Below are 27,653 nucleotides of genomic sequence, written 5' to 3' on the forward strand. Positions count from 1 at the left end.
TCCAGGCCCACATCTCCTCCTGCCTGGCTCCGTTCCCAACCACTCACTCACCGGTATTTCTCAAAGTATGGTCCCAGCCCTCCCCTTCATCACAGTCCACTGGGCAGGTGGCTGCTTCTCAAAGAACCAGATTCTCAGGCTCCCCATACTCTTGAAGATCTAGGGGTGGGACATTCTTCGTAGTTGTCACCAGGTGCTTTGGAGGTGGCCCTGCTTTGATTGCTCTCCCTGCCTCAGATGCTTGCTCAGCCCCCGAGTAATCTTTCTGAAGTCACTCCCCCTGCTCAACCACCTTCAATGGCTCCCCATTGCCTAAAGCCTCATCTCCTAAAGTCAGGCCCCAGCTTTTCTAGTTTTATCTTCTGCATTAAGGACTCTGGGCTCCAGGTGAGCTGAAGTACCCCCCACTCTCTGGCACACCCCCTCCCTCCTGTACCTCCAGGCATTTGCTCACTTCATTCCGTCTGTGGGCACTGCCCTCCCCTCGCTGACAGTTTGAGACCTAGGGGGTTCTCAAACTCAAAGGTCTAGCGGGGCAGGTGCCAGCTGCTGCTCAGACCGTCCTGACCAGCACAGTGTGGCCCATGGCAGCCAGGTCTGCCCAGTTTCCAAAAGAAGCCAGATTTTATTTATGTGAAGCCACTTGACATTTAAATGTTCACAACCAATCTAATTTTTCAGATCACTCCTTGGCTAAAGCAAAGACATCTGTGGGCCAGCTGGGACCCGGGGCACCGGCTCAGGCCCCGGGTACTTCCTCCCTTCCTGCAGCGCCCATATCCCGGCCACGGCCTGTGCAGGCCACCCGCTCTCAAAACCTACACCAGCTTTACCCTGACCAATGATATCATGCCAGCGCAGGTTAGATTTATGCTTTTTATGCTTTTTTAATGTTAATTACAATGTGTGTAGCTGTCCACTGGGGGAAAGAATGTGGCCAGTCGTAAGGAGAATCTCTCTGGGAAAGCTGTGCCCCATGACTGTGCCGGGCACCGTGCCGAGGGCCGTGCAGGTGTCCTTTAAAAACGACAATCAGTCCGGGCGCGGTGGCTCATGCCTGTAATCTTAGCCCTCTGGGAGGCCGAGGTGGGCGGATTGCTCAAGGTCAGGAGTTTGAAAAAGGACAATCAATGTCACAGTCCTCCATGGGGCTTTGTTTTTATTTTAAAAAAATATTTCAGAGATGGGGTCTCTCTCTGTCACCCAGGCTAGCCCCAAACTCCTGGGCTCTAGGGATCCTCCCACCTCAGCCTCCCGAATAGCTGAGGCTACAGGCATACGCCACTGTGCTTGGGGACGGAGCTTCCCCCAGCCTTCTGGTGGGGAGCCCTCCTGTTTCCTAGCCTAAATCTCAGAGGCTGCCCGGGGCTGGCCTTTCCCCGGTTCCGGTCTGGGCCTGGTCCCTTGCCCGGCGCAGGGAAGAGGCTCTGGGGCTGGTGTAGGTGACTCTGGCTCCCCTGGTCCTGCCTGGGAGTGGGGGAGGGGCAGGGTCCACTGTTCAAATGGGGGGAGTCAGTGGCCACCGCCCCGCCCCGGAAGGTCTTCTCTTCAGGGCATCCTCTGTCCTTCCTTCCTTCCTTCCATCCGTCCGCGTGTGCACCGCGCTCTCCCAGCTCCCTCTCCCTTGTTTCAGAGGCCTCCGGCTGCCATCGCCCCTGGAACAGAGGAGAAGACAGAGGGTGGGCGGCCGGGTGGACAGGCGGAGGGAATGAATGAGCGAGTGACGGGATGACCGAGTGGAAGGGGGCCGGGGACACTCGTCCCCCAGCCCCTCGGAGTCTCCCCACGGCGTGGGATGACGAGTGTCCCCCAAAGAGATAATCCCAAGCCCTAACCCCATGCTGTGTGAATGTGACCTTATTTGGAAACAGGGTCTTTGCAGATGTGATTACGTTAAGGATCTCTAAGTGGGATCATCCCGGATTTAGGGTGGGCCCTAAATCCAGTGACTGACGTCCTTATAAAAGACAGGAGAGGAGGGTCTGATGCGCAGACACTGGAAAGGGCTGGAGCACAGCCCGGGACTGCCAGGGACTGCCAGCACCGCCAGGGCCGGGGTGGGGACAGAGGCAGGGGACGGTGTCCCCGTCAGAGCCTCAGAAGGGACCAACCCTACCAACGCCCTGAATCTGCACTTCTGGCTCTTGAATTGTGAGGGAATCCATCTCTGCCGTCTGGCAGCCCCCGGAGACGAATGCACGCGGGCTCCCGGCCCGTGCTGAGTCTGCCCCCACGGCCACCTGGTGCCCACCCATGCGGCTCTCGAACAGGACCACAGCTGGCTGGGCACCTGCGCTCCTTCCACGGGAGCAGACGGGCTTGGGCGCCCATCCTCACAGCAAGGCGTGGCCCCGGGAAGTATCTGCCTGGGAAATATTTTTGGTTCCTTTAACCTTTGCCTGACTGAGCAGCTGCTGCCGGGCCAGGTGGACTCTAGTTACCGCTCTACAAGATGTGCTGGGCGACCTTGGGCGGGTTTCTTCAGTTCTCTGCGCTCTGCTCCCTGCCTGCCCCCACGGCCATGGGGGCCCTGCTCTGCCCGCCCCAGGACGGCCAGGAGCTCCTTGAGACCGAGTGTCCCTGCTCTGAGCTGGCAGGCTCTCCTCCTCCTCACATTGTCACAATTACCACAAACCAGGACGCCTCCCGGGGACCCTGCCTCAGACCCAAGTGCCACAGTCGGCCAGCCTGTCTGTCCCAGGCCACGGAGGCCACCCAGGTCCAGAGCGCTGGTAAAGACCAGCATCCGTTGTCCCAGTGGGGCGGGGGCTGGGCACAGCCTTGCAGACAGCGTGGCGATCCTGGGACATCCTGAGGCCCACGGTCACAGGGCTGCTGTCCACAGGCCCTGAACTCTGCTTTGCTCACAGCTAGAACCCATCACAGGCCTGGCACATAGTAGGCCGTCCGTAACTATTTGTTAAACAAACGAATGAATGCCCAATGCGTGCCTCTCTGGAGGCCACGCAAAGAAGTTAGAGCAGATTCTGCCTCTAGTCCCTTCCTGGCCTCAGTCCTCTGTCCCCAGTCCTGACTCAGGGCTGGGATGAAACGTATCACATGCCTGCCCCACCTGGCTGCAGGTGAGGGGGATGCCCAGCTCAAGGAAGCTGAGGTCTGTGGGGTCTGGTTCCTCCAAGGGAATCTGCCCCTTTCCCTTTGTCCCTCGGCCCCTCAGCAGGACCCTGCTTGGCCAAACCCACTTGCCCGCTGCCAGGGGGAAGTGGGGCGAGCTCTCTCTAGGGGCTGCCCACGGGAAGGGGGGCCCATCTGACTTGGCCTTGGGCTGTTTTCTCTGAATAGAAGGGAGCTAGAAGCCAGGCCCAGCAGGCCCTCCAGCCGCCGGCTGGCTCTGGGCTGGCTCTGGCTACCTGTTGGGGGTGACCAGAGGCGGGGCCTGCAGAGCACAAGGCTCTCTGGCTCCAGGCCAGGAGACCCCGACCCTGCCCCTCTCCTGTGTCACTCCAGGGCTGGCCAGGGACTGCCCCGCTGCCCGCGAGCGCTCAGACCCCAGGCCACCAAGCCACCCTCCCAGAGATGTGCACAGAGACCCGCTAATGTGCCACTCACTGGTCTGCACGTCACATGTCCCAGGGCAGTCGGGCTCCTGCGTGGGGAGAAAAAAGGAAAAGCTGCTGTGGCCTCCTTGCCGCCCTCCCTGCTCCAACCCCCAGCCCCGCACAGGCAGGAGCAAGAGGGGCTTCCTTGTCCCCTGCTGTGACACCTGCCAAAGACCCCAGGGCCTCAGCCCACTTCTCGCTGCTTGGCTGTCCTGCCCCAGGTGCGCCCTCGCTCCGGCCCCTGTCCCGCCAGGACTGCTGCTTGGCTGGCCCCTGCCTGGCACCTTCCCTGGAGGGTGGTCTCAAAGCTCCCAGCTCCATGCCTCCCCTGCCCGCCCCGGTCCCCAGATCCCCAGATCCCCTCTCTTGAAGGCTTCTTCCTCAACCGTCGTCCCTGCCCCAAGGCCCCCTTTCTACCCTGGGAAATTCTAAGCTGAACTTCCTCCACCACCTGCAGAGAGTGCGGGCACACGGAGCCTGAAGCCTCAGCCCGCAGGGAGGGGTCCTGAGGCTTCCTGCCCCCTCCACTGCGGCCTCCCTCCCACTGCCAGCCCTGGGACAGGGCCAGGTGGATGAGGCTGCAGGAGCCCAGACCCGGGTCCGACTCCAGCCATGGGACTTGGCCCACCTCGCTGAGCCTCAGTTGCCCATGAAATGGAGAAGAGGGTCCCTGCCGTGCCCAGAGACAGTGAGAGAACGGGGGGGAAGGCAGCTTTGAGAGCCTAGCAAGGTGGGGGTGCCCCCAGACAGACACAGCAGGGCCACCTGCTCAGGAGAGCCCAGCTGAGGCCCTGAGTGACCCAGAGGTCCAGGACCTGGCCAGACGGCCCTCTCTTCTGGCCCTAGACATCTGTGTTTACAGAACTCTTTTCCTACATTCTCACAGTCCTGGGTGGCAACAGAGGACTGTTAGCCCATTGCTCAGGTGGGACAACTGAGGTTCTGAGAGGGCCAGGGCCAAGGTCACGCAGCCAGAACTGAAATTTAGGCCTCCTGCCTCCCAGTTTCAGGTGCTTCTATGGAGATGTCCAATTGTCACCAAGAAAGAAGGGCCAGGTTCTTAGGGAAGGAGAGGAGAAGGTGACAGAGGCCCCACTCCCCTGGTCACCCAGGTTGGAACCCCAGGCTGTCAGGAATGCACATAGGCCCTGCTGGCTTCCTGTGAGAGCCCCGCTTCTTCCCAGAACATTCTAGTCTCTCTTGTTTCTGCATCTTTGTACATGCTTGGAAGCCACCCCCACCAGGAAGCCTTCTTCCTTGATGCTCCTGAAGACTCCACCTCTGCAGCCCACATCCTCTCTGCTCCCCCCATGGGAGCACCTCCCCACCGAGGACAGCTCCTGGCAGGCGGGGCTGGGCCAGCACGTCCCAGCGCTGTGGCCACCGTGCCTCAGAGAGCGTGGGTGGGGTGAGCGCATGCTGTGTAGACAGGCAGCCCGTGTGGGCTGGGCTCCCTCTGCAGCTCCCTTCTCCCCCCCCCCCACCGTACCTCACCGACAGGGACACAGGCCTGCCATCCCACCCTTACCGACCCCCCGGGGCCCACTCCCCGGCCCGGCACTCACCTGCTCCCCCGCTTTCCCGTGGAGCACCGGCTGCGGCAGGGCCCTCTCCAGCCTGTGCAGGACCCAGGCTAGCAACCTGTGGGTGGGAGAGTGGGCTGTGTCCAGGTAGAAAGGCTTGTGGGGAAACTGAGGCCAGAGTCAGCTCCCTCCCACGGCAGATAACAAGCCTAGCAAAAGGCAGAGCCTGCTGGAAGCCAGAGCCAGTCCTCCAGGCTGAAGACCATGTCTTCCTCCTCACCATCCTAGACGAGCCTCTGCCGACTGCTTGGTGGCTGGGGCTCCCCGTCCTCCCCCCACCCCACAAGTGCATTTGGGGCCTTTCACGGCCCAAAGATGCAGAAGAGTATCTAGTTTGCTCTTGTGTGTTTAAAAAGAAAAACACACTCACGAGCGCTACAGACACGGAAGATGTGAGGAAGGCAAGGAGCTGCTCGTGCGGTTGTCCCGGGAAGGGGCCTGAAAATCCGGTCGACTATTCTTCCAGGTGCATGTGTTACATTTACAATTTTAAAAACTAGTTTTGTGAAGGTTGGGTGTTGGGCGGGGGCTCCCCGTGGGGGGCGTGGCACCGGGGGTGGCTCACCTGGCAGGGTCCGTGGGTGGCAGGGAGGACCCAGGCTGGGGCTCGGGGGCCGGCTCCTCCTGGGGCTCCTGCGGGCCAGGCGTGGGCAGAGAGGGGCTCTCCAGGGCCTGCGGCGTGGGCTCTGTTTCTGGGGGCGGTTCTGGAGGCGCTAAGCAGTGGGGAGAGCAAGGAGCTAAAGATGCCGCAGCAGGGCTGCCTCCAACCCCACCAGGGCACGGGGGCCACATTTGAGGCGCTAACATGGTCGACTGAGCGGGGAGCTCATTGGGACCACCCCAACAAGCCCCTTCATCAAATAGACCAGATGGTCATGGAAATTGAGACCCGGGGAGCGGGAGGGACTTGGCCAAGACCGCACAAGTCTGTCCCAGGCCTCTGGTTTCCCAGCCTGGACTGGGGAGGGGGTCCAGTGTCCCCATAACGGCCTGCTCCCAGCTGGCCCTGAACCCCTCCCCAGCCTGGGTGAGGGCTAGGAGCCTCCCCTGGGCTCCCCCAGGCCCCAGATTCCACCCCCGCCCAGCCTGCGACCATCCCAGGCAGCCCCTCCCGCTCTCCCCTCCCCGTACCTGGGCCCGAGGCAGGCTCTGTGGGCTCCTCTCTCCAGCCCTGGAGGATAAGCAGGCAGTGGGCAAAGCCAGCCCTGTGCACTCCCCCACCTGGCCAGTGTGCGCTGGCCTGAGGCTGGTGGCAGGGACTCTCTTCCTCCCCTGTGTCCCTCCGCACTCCCCCCTTGCAGTCACTCCTCCCCACCAAGGACTCTCAGAGGAGGAGATCATCTCCGCTGTGGGTCCTGCGGGTGGGGACAGCCTGCTGTCCCAGAAACGCTCCCAGGGGGTCAGCGGCCGGCCCGTCCTCCTCCTCCTCAACTCACCTCGGCGGTTTTCGGGGGCTGCGGCAACACTTTCTCCAGGTTCTGTTCCAGCCACCGGAGCAGCCATGGCCCACTCCTGCGGAGGGGCCGGTGGTCAGCTGAGTGGCCTGAAGGACCGGGCCAGCCACACTGTCCTGCCTGCCCATGGGGGGCCGGGCCTCAGCCCTCCCTTCCTTGCCCGGCTCCCATTCTGCGAGGCGGGGGCTTGTCCGGGATGCTCTCAAAGCGCCCCAAGGCGGTGGGAAATTCTACCCACCTCGAAGCCTGCCAATCCCGAATCCTCACCCAGGGCTGGGCCGGGCTCTGGAACTACAGGCCCAGCCTTGGCCTCCCGGGGCAGCAGGTGAGGAGTGGGGGCTGCCTGTGACTGGGACAGACAGGGCTGGCTTCATGCGTGTGTGACCTGTGCAATAACACCAGGTCCCATCTTAGCAGGGCCTGTATCTGGTGTCATGCTCTGCTGTCACAGTCTGAAAATTCTTTAAAAAATGTTTTAAAGGGGCCCTGCATTTTCATTTTGTTCTGGGCCCCACAAATTATTAACATGTAGCTGGTCCTCGGGGCAAAGGTTGGGTCCAGACCCGCCAGGCCTCCAGGAAGCCCCGCCCTCTTCAGGGAAGCTCCTTGTTCCCAGGGCAAACTGTCCGGACCAGGTATGGCCCAAAAGAAAGCTGGCACATCCTCTGGGTACCCTCATCCTAAATCACGTCAACAGTCCCAGGAATTAGCTGAGCAGCCCTCAGAAAGAAATTGTGGGCCAAAAGAAAGAGAGCAAGCTGAAGCAATGAATGAATGATTGAATAAAATGTGCTAATATATATATATATATATATTCATTCATGCATTTGTTTGTCCCACACGTGCTGGGTCCCCACCCTATTGCAGGCCCTGTGCGGGGCACCAGGGGTTCAGCAGTGACCAGGACCAAAGCCCCAGTTCTCAAGGATTCAACAGTCTAACGAATGAAAGAGTGAAGGAATGAAGCAATGGGAATGACGTGAATGGAGCATTCTAGCAGAAATTGCAAACTGGAAACTTCAGGCTTGCTTTGCAGGTTCACAGTGTCCTGAAAACTTCTCGACTAGTTGGCAACATCTGAAAGCTAAGGCTTTTACATAAAATCCTGGATTTCTAGCTTGTCTTGAAAAACAGGAGGATCTGGCCACACTGGCCTGCACTCCTGTGAGGCAGAGACACGCTGGAACCGAGCAGGCCCCTCCCTGGAGCAGGACACGGGTCCCACTTGCTATAGGGCCCCTCCCCCAGCCTGCCACCCTCACTCATGAGGCCCCTCAGTCAGCTCTCCGGAGTCAGACGCTGTTGTCAACTGTGAAGCCAAGCTGGGCACCCCAATGTCCCCACGGTGGTCCAAGCTTTGCTTCCAGGCTCCACACGGAGCCCGCCAACATGACGCCTCTGAGGGGCTCATCCACGCCTTCTCCCCCTTCTCAGAGGGTGGCCCCCGCCCAGGGATCTCCCAGTAATCAGCAGAGCAAACCAGGGCAGCACAGGGTCCCTTGTCCCCATTCTATGGGTGGGGAAACTGAGGTCCAGAAGAGACGAGAGGCACGTTCAAGGTCCCACTCTGAGGTGGTAATAGGCCCTGTTCCTGAACCCAAGACCCTGGTCTCTGGGCACCCTGCTCCTCCCACCACACGCACTACAGACGGCAGTGACACTCAGTGACAGGGACTCACCCAGCGTCCTCAGCTGCGGAGGCCTCATTGGGTCCATCTGTGCACTCTGCAGGGACGGACAATAAAGAAAGGCAGTCAGCAGCGAGAGACCACGCAGAGCGCCAGGTCAGCCTGGAGCAGGCGCCAAGAGCCCACTCGAACCCAGGGCCGCTCAGATGAGAAGCCCCGGCTCGGGTGGACTCTCCCTGAGGGCAGGGCCCACCCCAAAAGCCCCTCAGTGCCTGCTCCTGAAAAGCCGTCCCGCCTCTTGGTCTTACCTGCGTCCCCAGTGCCGCACTGCCCAAGGACCTGCCGGGGACAGACAGCCAGACGTGGGCAGGGGGCCCAGGACGGCTTCCCCAGCCCCTCCCCCACCCCCTCCCCCACCCCCTCCCCCCCCTCCCTCCGCAGTACCTGAGCCGGGTCCTCCCTGCTGTAGACGGGCTGCGGGACCACCTTCTCCACACCCTTCCAGAGCCAGGTCAGCACCCGGCCGCTGTGACTGCAGATGGACAGAGGGACCAGCCCACCCTCAGCTCCCCTCACCCTCCCTGGTCCTCGTGGCAGGCAGCCCACAGTGCTTGAAGAACGTGGCTGGATCCCAAACCACTGTTTCCCCGCTGTAGACCTTAGACCTGTCACCTCCCTCAACCCTCATGTCCTCTTCCGGAAAATGGGGGACACCCGGGCTCCAGGAGCCCAGGTATGCCTGGTGCCACTAGGAGCCCACCCTATGGCATGCTCAGGACACAGCGGCCAGGGCTCCCTCTCATCCCGCCTCCCGCCAGCTCCAGGGGCCCCGCCTGCACTTGGCACACATCCGGCTTCCATGGGGTGTACCCGGCGGCTAGGGCTGGGCAGCCTAAATGCGAGGGCCACAGACCCACTGGCTGAGGCCAGCCCCTCCCGGCCAGGCTCAGGAAGGCAGGCACCCATCTGAAATGTCTGAGCCACCTGGGAGATTCCTTGCAAAAGCCTGGATTTCTGGCTTCTCTGGGAAACTCAGAAGCTCTGGCACGCTGGACCTGCACCCCCCCCCAAGCACCAGGAAACTTCTGCACCCGTAGATGGGTGCTCATTCCTGTGTCTACCACCCTCCGTGTCTCTTGGTCACATTGCCCATTTGCCCCAGGAGACGCCCACCCTCCCCCTGAATGTCCTGGGGGCGTCGCGGGGCCTTTGCCCTCAGTGACTACAGACCTGACTGCAGTGCCCATCCCCCACCCCACCGGGCTCCCTAGCAGGGAGGGAAGTGGGGGGCGCTGGCCCTGAGGATAGGGGAGGCTGGTGTTACCTGTTCACTCCAGGAACCACAGTGACTGGAGCCTGCAGGGATGTGGGCGGAGTAAGGACAGCCTCCTGGGTCTCTGGAAAAGAGTCCCTCATACTTTAGATCTAGAGCTTCAGAGAGGACCATGGCTACCCAGCTGGGGAGGTCAAGTCAGAGGCAGAGGGGAGGGGAGAACCCCAAGGGGTCAGAAGAACAGGGTTCCAGGTCAGCTCAGCGGAAATGTCTCTAGGAGCCAGCCTCAGCTTCTCTGATCCTCAGTTTCCTCATCTGTGAAATGGGCCTGAAGTGGGCTACTGCGAGGCTTTGCCAGCCTGGGCATCCAGCACTCACCTTGAGGGCTTGGGTCAGCCTCAGCCACTTCCTCCTCCTCTTTGTGTGGCTCTTCGGGAGGCTAAAGGATTCAAATAGGACCATGTAAGCCCAGGTGAGACCACCCTGGTTTAGACAGGGGCACACCCTGATTCACCCATGAAGGAACCCCACTCCTCAATGGACTGAACGGCTCTATTCTCACAATTGTCCTTGTAAATCCTGGGGGCCTCCACTTCCGACCAGGGACACTCCTTTCCTCCCAGCCTCAGGAACCCCTCATCCATGGCTGGGGCCCTCACACCCCTCAAGGTGGCCTCCCAGGCCGAGCACATCCCCCAGCAAACTGCCCCACTTTAATGGCCTGGGAAGAGGAGGAACAGTTAGAGATAGTCGTGAAGGCTTGGGGCAAGGGGGGTAAGGGGGGGAGAAGAGCCCAATCCCCTCAGCCCAACCAAGAGCCTCCCTGTCTTTCTGCCCCAAATTTTCCATTCCTCTCTAGCTGCCAGGTGGAGCTACCCTCTCTCTCTGCCTCTCACCTGCCTCTGCAGCCATACCTCCTGCTACTGCATGCACATACATGCATGTGCAAACACATACATGCATACATACACACACAATATGAACATGCTCACTCTCACATATGTTTACATGCATGCAGGCACAAATATGAGCATATACACACATACACATGCACACATATAGTGATGCACAAATGTATATATAAATGCACAGACAAAAACAAGTACCTGTGAATGTAAGTCACATGAGTGTAAGTACACTCACATGCCTATGTGTACAGACACAGAATGTGTGTACATATACATTTGCACATATATATACATGCATATCTCCAACACACATGCACATGTGTATAGGAACATACAAACATGTGCATATACACACATGCATGCAGACACACATATCCATATACCTGTCAGCATAGGGACACAAAAACATGTACATATACATATAGATACATTTGCATATATACACAGATGCAGAAATATGTGTATACGCACATGCATATGTATTCAGTCACATAAACATAAGCATATATACATACATGTGCATATTTGTAAGATACAAACATTTGCATATGTACATGTGTGCATGCACATGCACACAAACTTCTGCATCTAAACCTATGCATGAGCATACATGTACAGACACACATAATGTGTATATACACGCATTTTGAAGCATGCAAATATGTGCATACACACAATACATGTACAAATGCACAAACGCATGCATACACATACAAACACATTAATATATTCACATACTCAGAAACATTAATATATACACAGTAGCATGCCTATGTGCACATGGAACCACAGACACTAAAACATGTGCACATAATAAACATATATGTGCACACACATGCACATGCATACTTGCACATATAAGTGTGCACACACATCGGCATGCACACCCAATTTGCAGGCGCATGTGTATGCACAAAGACATACCACAAAGGAATACCACACACATATATGTACATACACACGTGTATACAGAGAAACCTTATGCCTATTTCCTGAACACACCCTGCACTACTCCAGCAAAGACCTTTCCTCTGCCAGGAATGCCCCTACCTCTCCGTCTCCCTCCATCTCTGCTCTACCCTCTGTGTCTAGGAAGCACTGTCCCACCAGCTTCCAATCTCCAAAGTTAAGATGACTCTCCCTCTCCTGAGCCCCGTAGCTGGCTGTCTGACACACTAATACGGCCCTCCCAGAGGGTGAAGCCAAAGTCAGTATTGGAGCTCACCATACTCCCTCATCACCTACATTGCTCGGCAGAATGAACTGCCAAAGTACTTTTCTGCTAATCCTCAGGTGCGATGCCTTATTCATCTTTATGCCATCAGCACTGAGCACAGGGCCTGGCATCAATTAGAAGCTAAATCAAATCTGTTGAAGTGAGCTGCTCAATTAGTTGCCATCAGGCTCCTGAATGGATAGAATGCAGAAGTGGCAAGTTCTGATGTGCTCAAAGGAAAGTTCTAGAGAAATGCTCTTCAAACGGTTACTGGCCTATGATGACTAAGCAGTTCGCATCAGAACGGATGTCAGTGCACTGCTTCCTTCATCGAGAAAGTCTTACTGCAAAACAAACATTAACAGCAACTGAACTTAGCAGTGTGCTTAGCTGCATAGCAGATTTACATTCTGGTGCAAGCTCCTAATCTCAGCATGGACTGGAAACAAACAGTTCATGGACCACCTCCTTTGGGTAGCTCTGTTCTAGACTCTAAAGTCTGGCAAAATATGGCCTGTGGGCCAAATACAGCCTGTTGCTTATTTTTGTAAATAAAATTTCATTGGAACACACCTATGCTCATTTGCGTATGCATTGTCTATAGCCGTTTCCACACTCTAATGGTACAGTTGAGTAATTAACAGATGGCATGACCCACAAAGCCTAAAATATTTACTATCTAGCCTTTTATAGAAAAAGCTGGCCTTGGGCAGTCCACTCTCTGGGCCTGAGCTTCCCCACTGGTATGAGTGCTGGACCAGGGACTGCCACATGTCCTTCTGGCTCCAGCTGTTGTAGAAGGCCCATGGGGAGCAGATGGCTCAGGCTGGAAGTCCCCAAGCAGCAAGGCCAGCCTGCCCTCCTCGCCCTCCACGTCTCACCGTGGGCTCGGCCTCCTCCGGGGCTGTTTCAGGCTCCGGCTCTGGTTCTATCTCTGGCTCTGGCTCCGGCTCTGGTTCTGCCTCCTCCTCTTCCTCATTCTTGGTCTTCTGAGGGGGCCCCGGGGGCTGGGGCAGCACCCTCTGGACCCAGCCCAACATCCTCTTGCCTGTAAGAGACACAGTCCTTAGACCTCCCCAGAGTGCTCGCAATAGCTGCCACCATTTATGGGCCACTTCTGTGAGTTGCGCATTTCCTTTTCTTCCCAACATCTCTAGAAATATTTCTACAATTAGATCTCTAGGTATTTACCTTATAGAATTACTCAAGGCCATACAAACATGTGTATAAAGAGGTTGGTTGCAAAAATGACATAGCAAAACAATGACATGGCAAATGATGACATAGCAAAGGATGAAAAACACCCAAATACCCATCAAGAGGAGACTGGTTGTTGCAAAGTACCCAGAGGGGCGTTCATGTGTAAGAGGGGCGTATATTAAATAAATTACAACACATGCAATAATGAAATATTATGGAGCCGTTAAAAAGAAAGAAGCAAATCTATTTGAACTAACACAAGAAGATATACATGCTCTGGAGTCAAGTCATAAGCAGATCAGTTGAACTCTCTGTGCCTCTATTTGCCTGTCTGTAAAATGGGGGTATTAATAGTATCTACCTCACTAGTCGATTGTGAGGATAAAATGAATTGATAAGTGCAACATACTCAGAACAGTGACTGCCGCGTGCTGAGGGTTTAATAAATGTTGGCTCTGACTATTACGGTAGTGTCAAGTAAAAACACTAATTATCAACTATCATGCATGTGCTACGTAATGACATTGGAAATTTTAAAACATACATTATGAGTAACATAGGAATGGAAAATCTGTTTTGCTTAATATAAAATTAACCTATGCTCATGATTTTTAATTTTTAAGATAAAATGCCGGGTAAACCTCTTTTCATGGTTTACTGTGATAGTTCAGTCCTACCTTATATGGGTTCAGTTTCTGGTTCATTTGTCTGTGGAGAATGGGGAGCCCCAGCCCTTAGGACTGAACCCCTGCAGGATGGCCTGGTCCAGCGGGCACCGTACAGGTAAGCGTGTGCAAACTTGCAGGCCTGGCTGGGCCCTTCCAAGGCCATGCCCAACTCGGGTGTGCCCCAGCCCTCCCCAGCCACAGGCAGCCCAGGCATTGGCAGAGAGCCTCCATGCCTCTCTCTGCCAGGGACCCTGGCCCCAGGACCCAGGATCCCTGCCCTGCTGCTCACAGCCCTGGCCTCCATCCCTGCTCTGGCCTCCGCAGCCCAGCTTCTCCCATGAGAGGCTGTGGTGGGGGCGGAGTCCTGGGTGGGGTGTCAGATCCCTGGCTCAGCCTCCAAAAAGTGAACTTGGGCCAGACATGACCCCTCTGGCCTTCCCTTTCCCTGTGGGGGTGGGGGGATGTAGACACAGTGATCTCCCACATCAGGAGTGCCCAAGGTCACATGTTGGGATGGCAGATTCCACGGACCCCAGCAGGTCCCCGGCAGCCCCGAGAGCCAGAACTGAGCTGCGTGCTCTCCACCCACAGCCACACTCATCCTCGCTCTCACCACCACACCCCACACCCCCAGGGAAATAAGGGTTGTCACCACGGAGCACAGAAAGGTCAACAGACTCACCTGAGGGGACATGGCCAGCAAGGGGCCAGGCCAAGTTCACACAGGGTCTGCCCCACACCTAGCCCCGGGTGGTCCTGGCGTTTGCTGAGTGTGGGCCTCTTCTCTAGGCCAAACCTGTAGACCCTCTCCCAGCGGGCAGCCATACAGGCTTGCATTTTGGAACCTTCTGGAAATGCCATGGGAAGCCTCTCCCACCCCCAATTTTTCTTCTCCCCCCAGTCTCAGCCATTTCCTCCTGGATGGGGATTTATATAGGTCCCTCCCACCTTTCTGCCGTGTCCCTGCTGACTCCACTTTGATAAGGGACACTCAGAGGGGAAGGGGAACCTGGCAGTGGCAGCTCAGGGATCCAGGGGTTGGACCACCTGTGTTTTCAGAATCTTCTAGGCAACTGGTGAAAACACAGATTCCTAGGCTCCCCAAACCTTCTGGGGGGAACTGGAACTCACAAGTCACAAGCTGCCCTGAAGATTCTGATGCACGCTAAAGTCGAGCTCCCAGGGGGAGACGGAAGCCGCAGGCCTCCCTCCATGTCTGTTTCGTCCTGCCCAAAGGCCTTGCTAGAGGGGGAACATGGGGATCCCACCAGGGGTCCCACCGACCCTCTACCTCATCGTGAGTTACCTGCTCAGATGCCAACTGCCAGCCAGCAATTGCCTTCTCGCTGCCACTTGGAGCTGGCCTCTCAGACCCAAGGGGGATTAATTGGTAGTAGCCGGGCCGTGTGCAAAGGATTAGCAGGTGCCGAATGGGGGCAGGGTGGAAAAGAGGTGGCTGATGTCCAGGGAACAAGCAGCAACCCCCCAGTGTCCAGCAGGGATGTGGGTCCCAGGTTTGGGGTACCATGGGTTGCCAGGGGACCTCCCCAAGTACCAGGGACCCAGTTTCCCACACACCTTCGCCAAGCCACAGAGTGGCAAGCGGAAGCCACAGAGTGGCAGTTGGGGTCCCCATGTCATTCCTGGAGACTCCTAAAGGTGGCAGGGGCTTGTCAACTCTCAGCAGTGGCAGCTCTCCAGCCCCAATGCCAGAGCTCAGGCAGGTTCCCTGTAGCTCAGAGTGTTCTGTCACTTGGGCTCTGCCAGGGCTGAGCCTTTAGGATGGACGTAAGGACTGGCAGGTGGCTGATGCATCTGACTTGCCCTGTGAACTGAGGTTGGACGCTAGAAGGGGGATGGAGATCTAGGGGGAGGAGGTGCAAGGGACAGAGGCCCAGAGAAGGGGGGCTCCACGTGGTGGCAGGGCCCGGGTGAGGGTGCAGGAAGGGGATGTTCGGAAAAGGGGTGGGGAATAGATTTGGTGATCTGCAACATTGCTAGAGCTCTTCCTATGCGCCCGGCAGCCTCCCAGTCTTGGCGTGTTGAACAAGACAGGCATAGGCCCTGCCCTCACGGAGCTTATCTTCCAACTGAGGAGAGAGCAGCAACAGAAAAGACTAGTGACAAGTAAAGAAATACTGCAAATGATGTAAATGCCATAAAAGAAACAAGGGCAGAGACGTGCTAGGGGGAGGGAGGTGGGTAGGCAGGCCTCTATGAAGAAGTAGAAACATGTAATATTGGAGCAGAGGCATGAAAAGCAAGAAAGACTCGGGTATGAAAAGTTGCGGGCTCACAGTGCTCCAGGCAGAGGGCACTGCACGGGTGCAAGGTCCTGTGGCTGGAATGGGTCTTAACAGAACAGAAAGGGGCCCCGGGGCCTGGAGTGCAGCAGGTGTGGGGGAGAGTGGAGGGAGATGAGGACCAGAGGGGACCAGGTTGGCTCACGTGGGGCCTTCTAGCCCACAGGAGGGAGTCTGGGGTTTAGCTGATGGACCCTGGAAGCCCATGATGGTTTTGAACAGGGGCTGGACGTGATTCATGTGGCTACCATGTAGTGGGCAGGAGTGGAAATAGGAAACTGGTCAGAAAGCTGCAAAGGGACAAGCCAATTTGTGAGTGGATGATGCCTGAGCTCTTCCCCCAATGCTGGGCTGCAGGACCTCTGACACGCAGCCCCCCTCCCCCGAGGCAAGTGGCGTGAAAGAATGTTCTCTCTGCCAGCAAGACCAAAGCCTACGGCAAAGCTCAAAGTGGGCCCTGCCCCCCACCAGATATATGCCAGGCTGCAGCGGGTGAGAGTGCCCCCCACGGCACCTCCAGCCAGGCCCCTGCAGGGACCAGCAAGCTCTTCCGCTCTGCCTGGGCCTGCGAGTGACAGCCTGTGTCATCGGTGACACGCACCCTTGCCTCCCGCCTGGGGGGGAGAGATGGCGGGGCTTGGACTAGGCAGGTGGCGGCAGAGACAGAAGTGAAAGGGGATGGAACGGGTGCTCAGCTTGGGCAAATGGGTGGCTGGTGGCACATTTACTGCAAAGGGGAGGCCTGGGGGCTGGAGGTTGGGAGGACAAGCTTTGGGGGGAAAAATCATGAACTCGACTTTGTTAACATGTCTGAGAAACATCTAGATCCAGCTAGCAATGAGCAGTAGGTGCTAAAGGGTGGGGTGTGTGTGTGCGTGTGCGTGTGTGTGTGTGTGTGTGTGTGTGTGTGTGTGTGTGGCGTAGGGAGACATGAACTGGAGATAGAAATTTTGGAGGCATCAGCTTGTAGATGATGCTTAGGACTCAGGACCAACTGAGATCACCATGAGAATCCAAAGTCAATGATGGGGAGGACCAGAGCTGGCACCTGGAACACTCTGGCCCACCCAGAGGGTGGGGCAAGAGCAGGAGCTAGCAGAGGAGGCTGAGGGACTGCCGGGAGCGAAAACAAGGTGAAGGCCAAGGGCAGCGGCTGTGCAAGGCCTGGGAGTAGTCAAGATGCTCCCCGGGCTTGGAGCGCTGCAGAGCGGGAAGGGAGCACAGAGCTCGGGGCCTGGGAGAAGAGTAAGGGGCTCAGGGTGAGCAAAATGAACAAGCCACGGCCTCACACCTCGGTTTCACCACACAGTGAATCTCACGTGCGTATACACGCAGGGAGAGAAGCCAGATTCAAAAGCCCCAAGCGGTCCATGTATACAAAGTCCCCAAATGGCAAAATTACCCTGTCTCGCCTATGGCTGCAACCGTGGGTAGAAAAACCATAAAGAAAAGCAGCGGTTATACTATGAGGTGGGATACTATGCAGGCCCCCCTTGCATAGGGGGACGGTGGGACAGTTTCATAGTTCCGTCAATTCACTAAAAAATCATCGAGCTGCACACTCAAAATGGGCAAATTTTATGGCATATAAATTATACCTCCATAAAGTTATTTTTATTTATGTATTTATTTTTATTTATTTATTTTAGTAGAGGTGGGGTCTCCCTCTTGCTCAGGTTGGTTTCAAACTCCTGAGCTCAAACGATCCGCCCGCCTTGGCCTCCCAGAGAGCTAGGATTACAGGCGTGAGCCACCGCGCCCGGCCCATAAAGCTATTTTTTAAAATAGATGTCAGCTAAATTAATAAAAGAAAGCAAGACATGGGGCCCTGCCAGTCCCCAGAAGCCACCACCTTCGCCTCCCGAATCACATGTCTTGACCTGGGGGGTAGTTACGTGGGACCTTGCTTTATAAATTATTATTCTAGTTAGCATTATATATTATGTATGTTTCATATTTTCTTCTGTTTTATAAGTTTTAAGGAGTCAAAAAACAAATTGGGGGTGGGGTGGTGAGTGGGGTCGACTCTGGGAAAGTTTTCTGTAGGGGTAGGCCTCGCGGCTGCTGCTCTGGGAGCTGTGCGGAGCACTGGAGGAGGAGCAACCAGGGGACCGAATCCCGCAGGAATCTCACAGGACCGATTAGGCTCAGCACCGGGGCAGGTACATGCAAAGCACACCCAATACAGGCAAATAAGTTTGGCTCCTCCAGGGTCTCCTCACCTCGGGGGTCTCTCTCTAATGGTGGTGACCAAGGTGGCGGGCAGGCCCCAGGGGTTCGGGGTGCTGGGCTCAGGCACTCCCAGCCTGACTTCCCAGGGAGGGAGGAAGCGTGCCGTCCTGCAGGCGGCCCGGGTGGAGTATCACCTGCTAATCCCTGGCCTGCTGAGGCCACCACTCTCCCTGATCCCCTCACGCAAACCCTGGATACTGGCCACGGCTAATCTCCGCCCGCTAGAGACCCACGGGCTGGCAGACAGTGCAGTGCCCCCTTCCCTGAGGTTCTCAGGGAGGGCAGACACGCCTAATGCAGGGGGCTAGAGCCCTTGCCTAACACGGAGGGGAGCCTCGAGGCCCTGAGACAGACAGAGACTGGGCCAGGCTCACACAGCCTGCCTGGTGTGGGCTCAGCAGCCATCCCTGGCCTCCCGGGGCGTGGCCACCTCCAGGGAGCCCCCCCAGCTCCCTGTCCACCATCTCCCAAGATGCCTGGCCTGTGCTGAAGCCCGGGAAACCACAGCCTTCGGGAAGGCCAGTGCACAGGATTCTGGCAGTGGCTCTTCTCAGAGCCTGTGGCTGCCGAGGTTGCCAAGGAGTGGGAGCCTCACAATCAGGCTGCAATGGGCATTGTCACTGCACAATGCTTATTTATTCTGCTGCTGTCTATAAGGCACTGGGGTCTGGCCCGGCCTCCTGGCCTCCCTGCCTCTTCTGCCCATTAAGCAGTCAAAGAGCAGAAAGTCCTCATAACCCTGTGCACCTGGGCCTGTTCCCTGAAGGTGAGCTAGCCGCTGTTGGTGGGTCAGAAGCCAGGAACCCTCTCTCCCCGCTCTCTGTGCTCCACTTCTCTGCCCCACCCCATGCAGTCCCATTCTGGGCAGCTTCCCCCTGCCTTGTCACTATGCCCACTCCCTGTTCCTCCAGGGAACAAGGCCCTCTGTCCTCCTGCCCACCTATCTCCTACCTTCATTTTTGACTTCTAACTCAGGGTCAGGAAGAAAGCAAGCTGAGCCAACAAATTCTCACTAAAGTGTAAATGACTGAGAGACTCTTAGGAACATCTACTGTTTTTTTTTTTGAGACAGAGTCTCACTTTGTTGCCCAGGCTAGAGTGAGTGCCGTGGCGTCAGCCTAGCTCACAGCAACCTCAAACTCCTGGGCTCTAGCAATCCTTCTACCTCAGCCTCCCAAGTAGCTGGGGTACAGGCATGTGCCACCATGCCCTGCTAATTTTTTTGCTAAATATTTTTAGCTGTCCAATTAACTTATTTCTATTTTTAGTAGAGACGGGGTTTCGCTCTTGCTCAGGCTGGTCTTGAACTTCTGAGCTCAAACGATCCACCCGCTCAGCCTCCCAGAGTGCTAGAATTATAGGCATGAGCCACCGTGCCTGGAGAAACATCTACTTTTTAAGGGAGGCACTGGGTAACCAGCAATGTTTTTCTAGGGCAAGTCTATCATGTCACTCCCCTTCTTTAAAACTTTCCTATGTCTCTCTGCAGAATTTTGAAATGCCAGATACCTTAGCTAAGACAAGTCCACAATTATGCACCCACAGGCATACAGCATACTGAGTTACATTCTGAACCCACTTCTGCTGCCCCTTCCTGCTTATTATTTCAGAATAGGCTCAGATGCCACCTCTTTTAGACCATTCCCTGAATGTCCAACCCCCCCTCCTCCCCAGACACACACCTTGCACTGACCTCCCTCCCAACCCCTAGCACATCCCGTATGTGTTTGGCGGGGCGTCTCTCTGCTGTCTGAGTGTTCCTGCCACCCCGTACCAGCTCCTGAAATGTGGCCTGGCACACAGTAGGTGCTCAATAAGTGTTCGAGGCCGGGCGTGGTGGCTCACGCCTGTAATCCTAGCACTCTGGGAGGACGAGGCAGGCGGATTGCTCAAGGTCAGGAGTTCGAAACCAGCCTGAGTGAGACCCCGTCTCTACCAAAAATAGAAATAAATTAATTGACCAACTAAAAATATACATACAAAAAATTAGCCGGGCATGGTGGCGCATGCCTGTAGTCCCAGCTACTCGGGAGGCTGAGGCAGTAGGATCGCTGAGCCCCGGAGATTGAGGTTGCTGTGAGCTAGGCTGACGCCACGGCACTCACTCTAGCCTGGGCAACAAAGTGAGACTCTGTCTCAAAAAAAAATAAATAAATAAGTGTTTGACAAGCAAACAAATCAGCACTGGCCAAGGCTGTGCTCCTGCATAAAAGGGTGTCTGGCTGACACAAGCCCAGGGCGGGCCCCTCAGTGCCGTCTACTCCCCAGCGATGGCCCGCATCTTCGACCTGGAGCCATGGGACAAAGGTTGCACTCACTTGTGCACCCGCCCAGCCATCCCGCTCTCGCTGGAGCCTCGGCGGCGCAGGCAGCTGGCCGGCGTGAAGCAGCAGCTCTACAACCCAGCCCTGCCCAGCCTGCGCCGCATGGACATAGACACCGTCAAGGGCTGCCTGCCGGATGAGCACTGCCAGACCACCACCTACTGCCGCAAAGGTCAGGCCGCCAGCACCGCATCCCCCTCGGGCCTTGGGGGAAGGGGTGGGTGGTCCGCAGGAAAGAGATCGGGGGAAAAGCTGCACGGGGCAGATGGAGGGATTAAAGCAGCCAGGCCCCGCTCTGCTCCTCCCTGCCCAGGAAACCTCAGCAAGGTCTGAGCCTGGTTGCTTATCCGTAAGTTCTCAAGACGCCAGGCCCTGCCTCACCGGGCTCTTGCAGGGTTAAAGGGAGACCAGGCATGAAGAGCACTTAGAGCAGTGCCTGGCACATAGTATGTGCGCAACAAATGCTGCTGGAGAGAGAACTGGGCAGAGGCGGGTGGGGGCAGCAGTAGGAGTCGTAATAACACCAACAATGACGACTTTGCCCAACCATCTCTCCGTCTGGAAGAGGGAGGGAGAGACCCTCCTCACATGCCCCCTGAATAAGTGCCAAAGGCTCCTGTGGACCAGGGGGTAACCCCACATGTGCTGAGGAGCTTGGCTGTGGGGGGATTTGGAAGGTATTTAGGAGATAAAGTCAACAGGAGTTGGTTTTGAAGGCAAGGGAGGGAGGGGGAGAGGGGCAGTCCGGGCTGTATCTAGGCTCAGCTTGGCGACAGGCGGGGTGAGGGTGTCAGAGGCTGCATGGAAATCACCAGAGGCCCCCGATGGGAAACACAAATTAGGGGAGCGGGTGGGGAAGAGTGGGGAAGGAAGGGCCGATGGAGCAGCGGACACCCACACCTGCTGTCTGAAGGGGCAGCCCCTGGGACCCCCTGACCGCGCTGTGTGGGACGGGCCAGCAAAGTCATCGCTTCTTCCAACTTCCTGTTTCCAAGAGAAGCCAGGAATGTGGATTTTTAAGGAAAGTTCTGATTTATTTTATTTTTTTGAGACAGAGTCTCACTCTGTTGCCTGGGCTAGAGTGCCATGGTGTCAGCCTAGCTCACAGCAACCTCAAACTCATGGGCTCAAGCCATCCTCCTGCCTCAGCCTCCTGAGTAGCTGGGACTACAGGCATGCACCACCATGCCCGGCTAATTTTTTCTATAGATTTGTAGTTGGCCAATTAATTTCTTTCTATTTTTAGTAGAGACAGGGTCTCACTCTTGCTCAGGCTACTTTCGAACTCCTGACCTTGAGCAATCTGCCCACCTCGGCCTCCCAGAGTGCTAGGATTGAAAGTTCTGATTTAGATATGAATTTTATTGTAAGCACATGCTTTCAATAAAAGTAATAGAATCACAATTTCAAAACTCAAAATGCTGTAATAATATACACAGTGGCAAGACTCACTCCCAGCCCCCCTTGCCGATAACCACTGGTAGTTTCTAATATAGCTCTCCATTGTTTACTAGTACAAATACAAACGTATGTTCTTTTGCTCCCCAATTTTTTATTATAAACATTTTTAAACAGAGAAAACTTGAAAGAATATTACTATGAGCACCCATTACCCTCCTCCTGCTTCAACTGATTTTTGCCAAGTTTATGCCTCTCTCTCTCTCTCTCTCACACACACACACACACACACCACACGTTGCATGTTCATACACACTTTAGCAAGCAGTTCCCAATGACGAGAACAGCTTCTTACGTGACACAATACCGTTATCACACCTAGGAAAGTTAATAATTCCATAATATCTATTATCCAGACCATATTAAAATCTCTCCAATTACTTCAAAGATATCTTTAATAGCTTTAAAAAAAAATTTTGGAACTAGGATTCAATCTAGGATTGTACACTGCAATTGGTTGTTACATCTTAGTCTAACACAGCCCATCCATTTTCCATTCCCTGCCATAATATGGATGCTTTTCTTTTCTTTTCTTTTTTCTTTTTGAGACAAGGTGTTACTCTGTCACCTGGGCTAGAGCGCAGTGGTGTCAGCCTAGCTCACAGCAACCTCAAACTCCTGGGCTTAAGCGATCCTCCTGCCTCGGCCTCCCATAGTGCTAGGATTATAGGTGTGAGTCACTGAGCCTAGCTGATCCTAACTTTTTAAAGAGGCCCACATAGTTGTGTTGTAAACCATCTTCCATGGTGAATGTGAGTGATTGTTTCCTTGTGGCATTCTCTACCTTGTTCATCTATTTTCTGTAATCCAGAGCTAGGTGTACAGGCTTGGTTAGGCAGGTTGCTGGTCAGAATCTTTCACAGGTGACAAATGCCACGTTTGCCATAATACAGCAGCAGGAGGCCCATAATGTCATTATCCCACTAAGTTTGATGATTTGGTTAAGTTGGTGACCTGTATGTATATTCTTCTCTGCCTCCAATGTTAAGTTTTAGGTTCTAAAATAAATGGTAGTGGCCGGGCGCACCTGTAATCCTAGCACTCTGGGAAGCCAAGGCGGGAGGATCACTTTGAGGTCAAGAGTTTGAGATTGGCGTCAGCAAGAATGAGACCCCATCTCGACTAAAAATAGAAAGAAATTAGCCAGGCAACTAAAAAAAAAAAAATCAGCCAGGTGTGGTGGCGCACACCTGTAGTCCCAGCTCCTCAGGGGGCTGAGGCAGGAAATCACTTGAGCCCAGAAGTTTGAGGTTGCTGTGAGCTAAGCTGACACCATGGCACTCTAGCCCAGGCAACAGAGTGAGACTCTGTCTCAAAAATTAATAAATAAAATAAATAGTAGTATATGGTATATACTCTTCTGCATCTTAGAGGTCCTGTATAGAAAACTTCCTCAATCTATCTTAATAGCTACCTAGTGAGGATGTTGTATAATTTATTATCCAGTCCTTTAATGACACACACTTGTGTTGTTTCCAGTCAGTTCCTATTACAAACAACACCAAAATGGGTAACCTTCCACCCACATCATCATTTGTACAACTGTAAAGTGGGATGAACTTCCAGAAGTAGGACTGTGATGTCCAAAGGCATGCACATATTTATAGCTCTGATAGATAATTGCTCTCCTGAGGCCCAGTCAATTTATACCCACTCTGGCAATGTATGAAAAGGCCCTATTTCCAAAAACTGCATTAACTTTTGGATTGTTTCCAGTCTGATAGGCGAAAATTGATATCGTAATGTAGTTTGAATACATATTCATTTTATAAATGAGGGTGAACATCTTTTCATATGTTTAGGGACCATTTATATGTCTTGTGTTTGTTGTGTGAACTACCTATGCATGTTGTTACCTGTTTTTCTTTTTCTTTTCTTTTTTCTTTTTTCTTTCTTTTTCTTTTTGGTGTTGATTTCTAGGTGTTCTTTCAGTATTAGGGAAATTGCCTCTCATCTGTAAAATAAGTGGAAATTTTTTTCCATTTGTCTTTTGACTTCTTTTATGTTTTTGCCATGTAGAAGTTTATTCTTCTGTATCCAAAGTTATTGATCTTTTCCTTAAGGTGTCTAGATTTTTCATTAGAGTTATTAAGGCAGTCCCCACCCCAAGATTATAAAGGAATTTGCCCATGTTTTCTTCTAGTACCTCTGTGGTTTCATTTTTTTTTTTTTTTTGAGACAGAGTCTCACTTTGTTGCCCAGGCTAGAGTGAGTGCGATGGCATCAGCCTAGCTCACAGCAACCTCAAACTCCTGGGCTCAAGCGATCCTCCTGCCTCAGCCTCCCGAGTAGCTGGGACTACAGGCACGCGCCACCCTGCCCGGCTAGTTTTTTGTATATATATTTTTAGTTGGTCAATTAATTTCTTTCTATTTTTAGTAGAGACGGGGATCTCATCTCGCTCTTGATCAGGCTGGTTTCGAACTCCTGACCTTGAGTGATCCGCCCACCTCGTCCTCCCAGAGTGCTAGGATTACAGGTGTGAGCCACCACGCCCGCCAGCCCTGGTTTCATTTTTTTTTTCCATTGAAATCTTTGATCTCTTTGGAATTTATTCTGTTGTAAGGAGTGATACATGGATACTATCTTACCTTAAATTTTTACCAGGCATCAGATATTTCAAAAAGTTTTTAAAGCACAGTGTGGGCCCAATCTCTCCTGTGTGCACCTGTGAGCCCTGGTGGACGAGATATCTCTTCTCTCTTTCTCTTCTTTCAATAGATGAGTTTGACAACGCCCATTTCACGCTCCTTGGGGTCCCCAACAAACCCCTGCAGTGCTTGGTGAGTGTCCTTTGCCCCTGGCCCGTGGCCCCTGGGTTTCCTAAGAGGAACCAGCCTGCACCCAAACTCCTCCCTGAGCACCTCCTCAGCTGCCCATTTGGGGGCCCCACTGCTACCACCCCCTGCTGGTATCCCCCACTGCTACCATCCTGGTTCCCAGCTTTGGGCACCCCATGGGTCAGAGGGGCCGGTGGGGCTCAGGCGTAGGGGTGGGCTGGGACGGCCCCCAGGGACAGCCAGACAGCGCCGACCCGCACTGCCCGGCAGGACATCACGGCGACCGGCCGGAAGATCCGCCGCAGGTACTGCGAGGGGAAGCTGGCGCCCCTGGCGCCGGGCATCAACCGCGTCGACTGGCCCTGCTTCACGCGCGCCATTGAGGACTGGTCCCGCCTGGTGTCCTCGGCCGGGGAGTTCAAGTTACCCTGCCTAAACAAGAGGGGTCAGTGTGCCGCGCGCGGGGCGCCCAGGGCGGGGAGACGGCGCGCAGCCGGGCCGCGGGCCGGGGCGGGAGCGAGGCCTGCGGGCTCCGCTGGGACCGGGCGGCGGGCGGGGAGCGGCCTGGGCACTTACAGTCCCCGGGACGGAGCCCGGCGGGGGCCCTGGGGGCGGGGCTCGTCCTGGGAGGAGGCGGGCCGGGGCCGGCCAGGTGGAGCCGCCTTGGGGCGGGGGCTGAGGGCGGCGCTGGTTCTGGAACTTGCCGCCGGGCAGGGTCTGGGGGCGGGGCCTTGGCCGGCGCGCCGTGGGGGCGGGGCCTGTTCCGGAAGCAGGTGTGGGGCGGGGGCTGAGGGCGGCGCTGGTTCTGGAACTTGCCGCCGGGCAGGGTCTGGGGGCGGGGCTTTGGCCGGCGCGACGTGTGGGCGGGGCCGGTCTGGGGCGGGGCTTGTCTGCTGCGGGCCGGGCGCCTGAGAGTAGGCGCTCTCTCTGCAGTCGAGGGTTTCAGCGGCTACGCGGTGCGGTACTTGAAGCCCGAAGTGACCCAGAGCTGGCGGGTAGGGCCGCGCACTGGCCGGTCCCCGGGGGTCGCGGTGGGGAGGGAGGGGACCGAGAGCAGGGTCTCCCTGTGCCCGGGCCGAGATGTCCAGAGGGAGCGCTGTGTGGGGCGTGGACGGCAGGGGCTCCTTGCTTCCCCGCTCACCGGCCGCCCGTCCCTGCGACCCGCCCCAGTACTGCCTCAACCGGAACCCCAGCCTGGACCGCTACGGACAGAAGCCCATGCCTTTTGAGTCCTTGTAAGTGACGCCGCGCGCCTGGCGGCCCCGTGGGAGGCAGGGCGGGGTCGTTGCCGCTTTCCTGGTGCACACTGGGACCCCCGGAAACGTGAGACCCGGGAGAAATTGATCGGCTCCCATACACCGCAAGAGAGTTGCAGTTTCAAAATGAATAAATGTTTAATTCCTACCAAACGGTGCACCTTATCATCCAGTCCCTGACAACTCCACCCTTTCGCAGTGGAGGCGTTAAGGTGGAGTGAAGGTGCAGTGTAATCCTTCAGGTGGGATGGCGGGCAGGGGCTGGCTCCCAAGGTGGGAGTGAGGCCCTGGGAGAGGCGCTCTTCCCACCTCGGACACCCACCTCGTTCTTTCCTAGGAATACCTTCCGCCGCTTCAGCTCCCACTACAGGTAAGGGTGGGTCACGGTGAGGGCGCAGCCGGCCATGCCCCTGTCGGGCCGCGCCCCGGCTCCGCTGTCGGCCACGCCCCCGAGCGGCAGCCGGCCACGCCCCCGAGCTGTAGCCGGCCACGCCCCCGCGACGCAGCCGGCCACGCCCCCGTCGGGCCGCGCCGGGCAGTCTCCGGCTCAGCCGATTCTCAGACCCCCGCCCCACGCGCGACGCCTGGCGAGGGAGGAGGCGCCCTCCCGGGAGATGTCAGGGGCGAGCCGCTTTGCTCCCGAGACATCCGCATCTGGCGACTGCGCTGCCCACTGGGCGTGGGTTGGGGTGAGAGTGGGAGGGGGTGCACGTCCCACCAGGTTTGGCCCAGAGGAAGCCAAAAGGAAGGGGGCGTTACCCGGAAGGAGAAAGCCAAGGATATGCCCCCTAGGATCTAGTCCTAAGGGAGGGGGCTGCTGTTCCCAGCAGGGTCACCCCACAAATAAAGACTTGAAGATGGGGATGAGAATGGGGGGCGGGGTACAAAGATATTCAAACATCTTCATAACTGGACCTTCTCCCACCTCTCCAGCCCCGCTTCGTACCCTTCAGCAATACCAGACTCCTGGTGCCACCCAAGCCCAGCAGCACCACCAAGCACTCCCTCACACCTCTGCCCCTCTGTTCCAGCTCCTTGATGCCCTTTCCTCCTCCGCCTGGAAAACTCCTCCTTGCTCTTCAAAGCCCAGCCCAGATGTCCCGCCCTCCTTGAAGTCTTCCCTAACCCCCTGCCTCTTCCCACCAGCTGACATCCCTTGGTCACCACCTATGGGGCCCTATCTTATAGCACTCAGACCACTGCACTCTCATTGTTGAGGGAAGTTGCCTTCCCCCTCCTCATGCACACACAGAAAAAGGCTTCTGGGTTTTACTACTGTATGCTGCCTAACAGAGTAGGTTCAGTAAATCACTGAAAAGTGGGGGAAGCAGTTCACAGTTGGGGGTCAGTGGGAAGGAAGGGTAAGGCCAACTCAAAGTGGAGGGGGCTTGAAAGCTAAGGAGAACAGCTGAAAATATATAAAAGAAAATAGGGAGCCATTGAAGGCTCTAGAGCCACACAGGCTGGATGGAAGCTGTGTTTTCAGAGTCTTGAGGGCAGGAAGATGGGTTTGAGGGGAAGGCCTAGAGAAATACAGCCTCTACCTCACTCCTATTTCTCTCCACAGTCATGTCAACTACCTGACCCCCTGGCATTAATCTGTGGAAAGGAGGCTGACCTCCAGGCTGCTGGACCGTGCCACCTCAGGTGCCCTGGCTGGACAGAGGGCATATAGTGGCACCACCCATCTCCCCAGGAATTTATCCTAACTAGAAATAAACCTAATGCTCTCTCAGGTGTATATCCACGTGTGTGTGTGGGTGTGGGTTGTTGTGCAGGCTGTTGTGCAGGCTGGGAGAGGGTCAGGACC

The 27,653-nt window shown here is 55.8% G+C and overlaps 2 protein-coding genes across 3 annotated transcripts in view; one reads left to right on the plus strand and one right to left on the minus strand.

The window, feature by feature from the left end:
- Positions 1-14,857, minus strand: part of CNGB1 (cyclic nucleotide gated channel subunit beta 1) — a 70,184-nt gene extending 55,327 nt beyond the window's left edge. The window contains exons 1-12 of the mRNA XM_020282584.2: positions 14,797-14,857; positions 12,504-12,670; positions 9,877-9,937; positions 9,550-9,622; positions 8,670-8,757; positions 8,534-8,564; positions 8,277-8,322; positions 6,580-6,655; positions 6,275-6,314; positions 5,709-5,856; positions 5,126-5,201; positions 3,571-3,607 (exon numbers count right to left, since the gene is read on the minus strand). Of these exons, the coding sequence (XP_020138173.2) occupies positions 3,571-3,607; positions 5,126-5,201; positions 5,709-5,856; positions 6,275-6,314; positions 6,580-6,655; positions 8,277-8,322; positions 8,534-8,564; positions 8,670-8,757; positions 9,550-9,622; positions 9,877-9,937; positions 12,504-12,662 (835 nt within the window). The 5' untranslated portion in view covers positions 12,663-12,670; positions 14,797-14,857. The remainder of the gene's footprint in view (positions 1-3,570; positions 3,608-5,125; positions 5,202-5,708; positions 5,857-6,274; positions 6,315-6,579; positions 6,656-8,276; positions 8,323-8,533; positions 8,565-8,669; positions 8,758-9,549; positions 9,623-9,876; positions 9,938-12,503; positions 12,671-14,796) is intronic.
- Positions 14,858-18,686: 3,829 nt separating this feature from the next.
- SPMIP8 (sperm microtubule inner protein 8) lies at positions 18,687-27,578 on the plus strand. 2 transcript variants are annotated; one of them, XM_020282755.2, is made up of 8 exons: positions 18,687-18,791; positions 20,294-20,521; positions 24,529-24,590; positions 24,858-25,032; positions 25,521-25,582; positions 25,758-25,822; positions 26,181-26,213; positions 27,411-27,578. In XM_020282755.2, exons 2-8 carry the CDS (start codon positions 20,296-20,298, stop codon positions 27,439-27,441), a joined length of 654 nt encoding a protein of 217 aa, XP_020138344.2. In that variant the 5' UTR covers positions 18,687-18,791; positions 20,294-20,295; the 3' UTR covers positions 27,442-27,578. The 2 variants fall into 2 exon arrangements, with proteins under 2 accessions (XP_020138344.2, XP_075851796.1); XM_075995681.1 differs by having other exon boundaries at positions 18,688-18,791; positions 25,521-25,822.
- The last annotated feature ends 75 nt before the right edge of the window (positions 27,579-27,653 follow it).

The sequence above is a fragment of the Microcebus murinus genome, chromosome 20 (genome assembly GCF_040939455.1).
Source record: "Microcebus murinus isolate Inina chromosome 20, M.murinus_Inina_mat1.0, whole genome shotgun sequence".
Taxonomy (NCBI): Eukaryota; Metazoa; Chordata; class Mammalia; order Primates; family Cheirogaleidae; genus Microcebus; species Microcebus murinus.

Excerpts from the sequence above, each read along its gene's own strand:
- SPMIP8 (XM_075995681.1), top strand. The coding sequence starts at position 20,296 with ATGGCCCGCATCTTCGACCTGGAGCCATGGGACAAAGGTTGCACTCAC. Across the intron at positions 24,591-24,857 it reads ACAAACCCCTGCAGTGCTTG|GACATCACGGCGACCGGCCG; the intron begins GTGAGTGTCCTT and ends ACTGCCCGGCAG. Across the intron at positions 25,033-25,520 it reads ACCCTGCCTAAACAAGAGGG|TCGAGGGTTTCAGCGGCTAC; the intron begins GTCAGTGTGCCG and ends CTCTCTCTGCAG.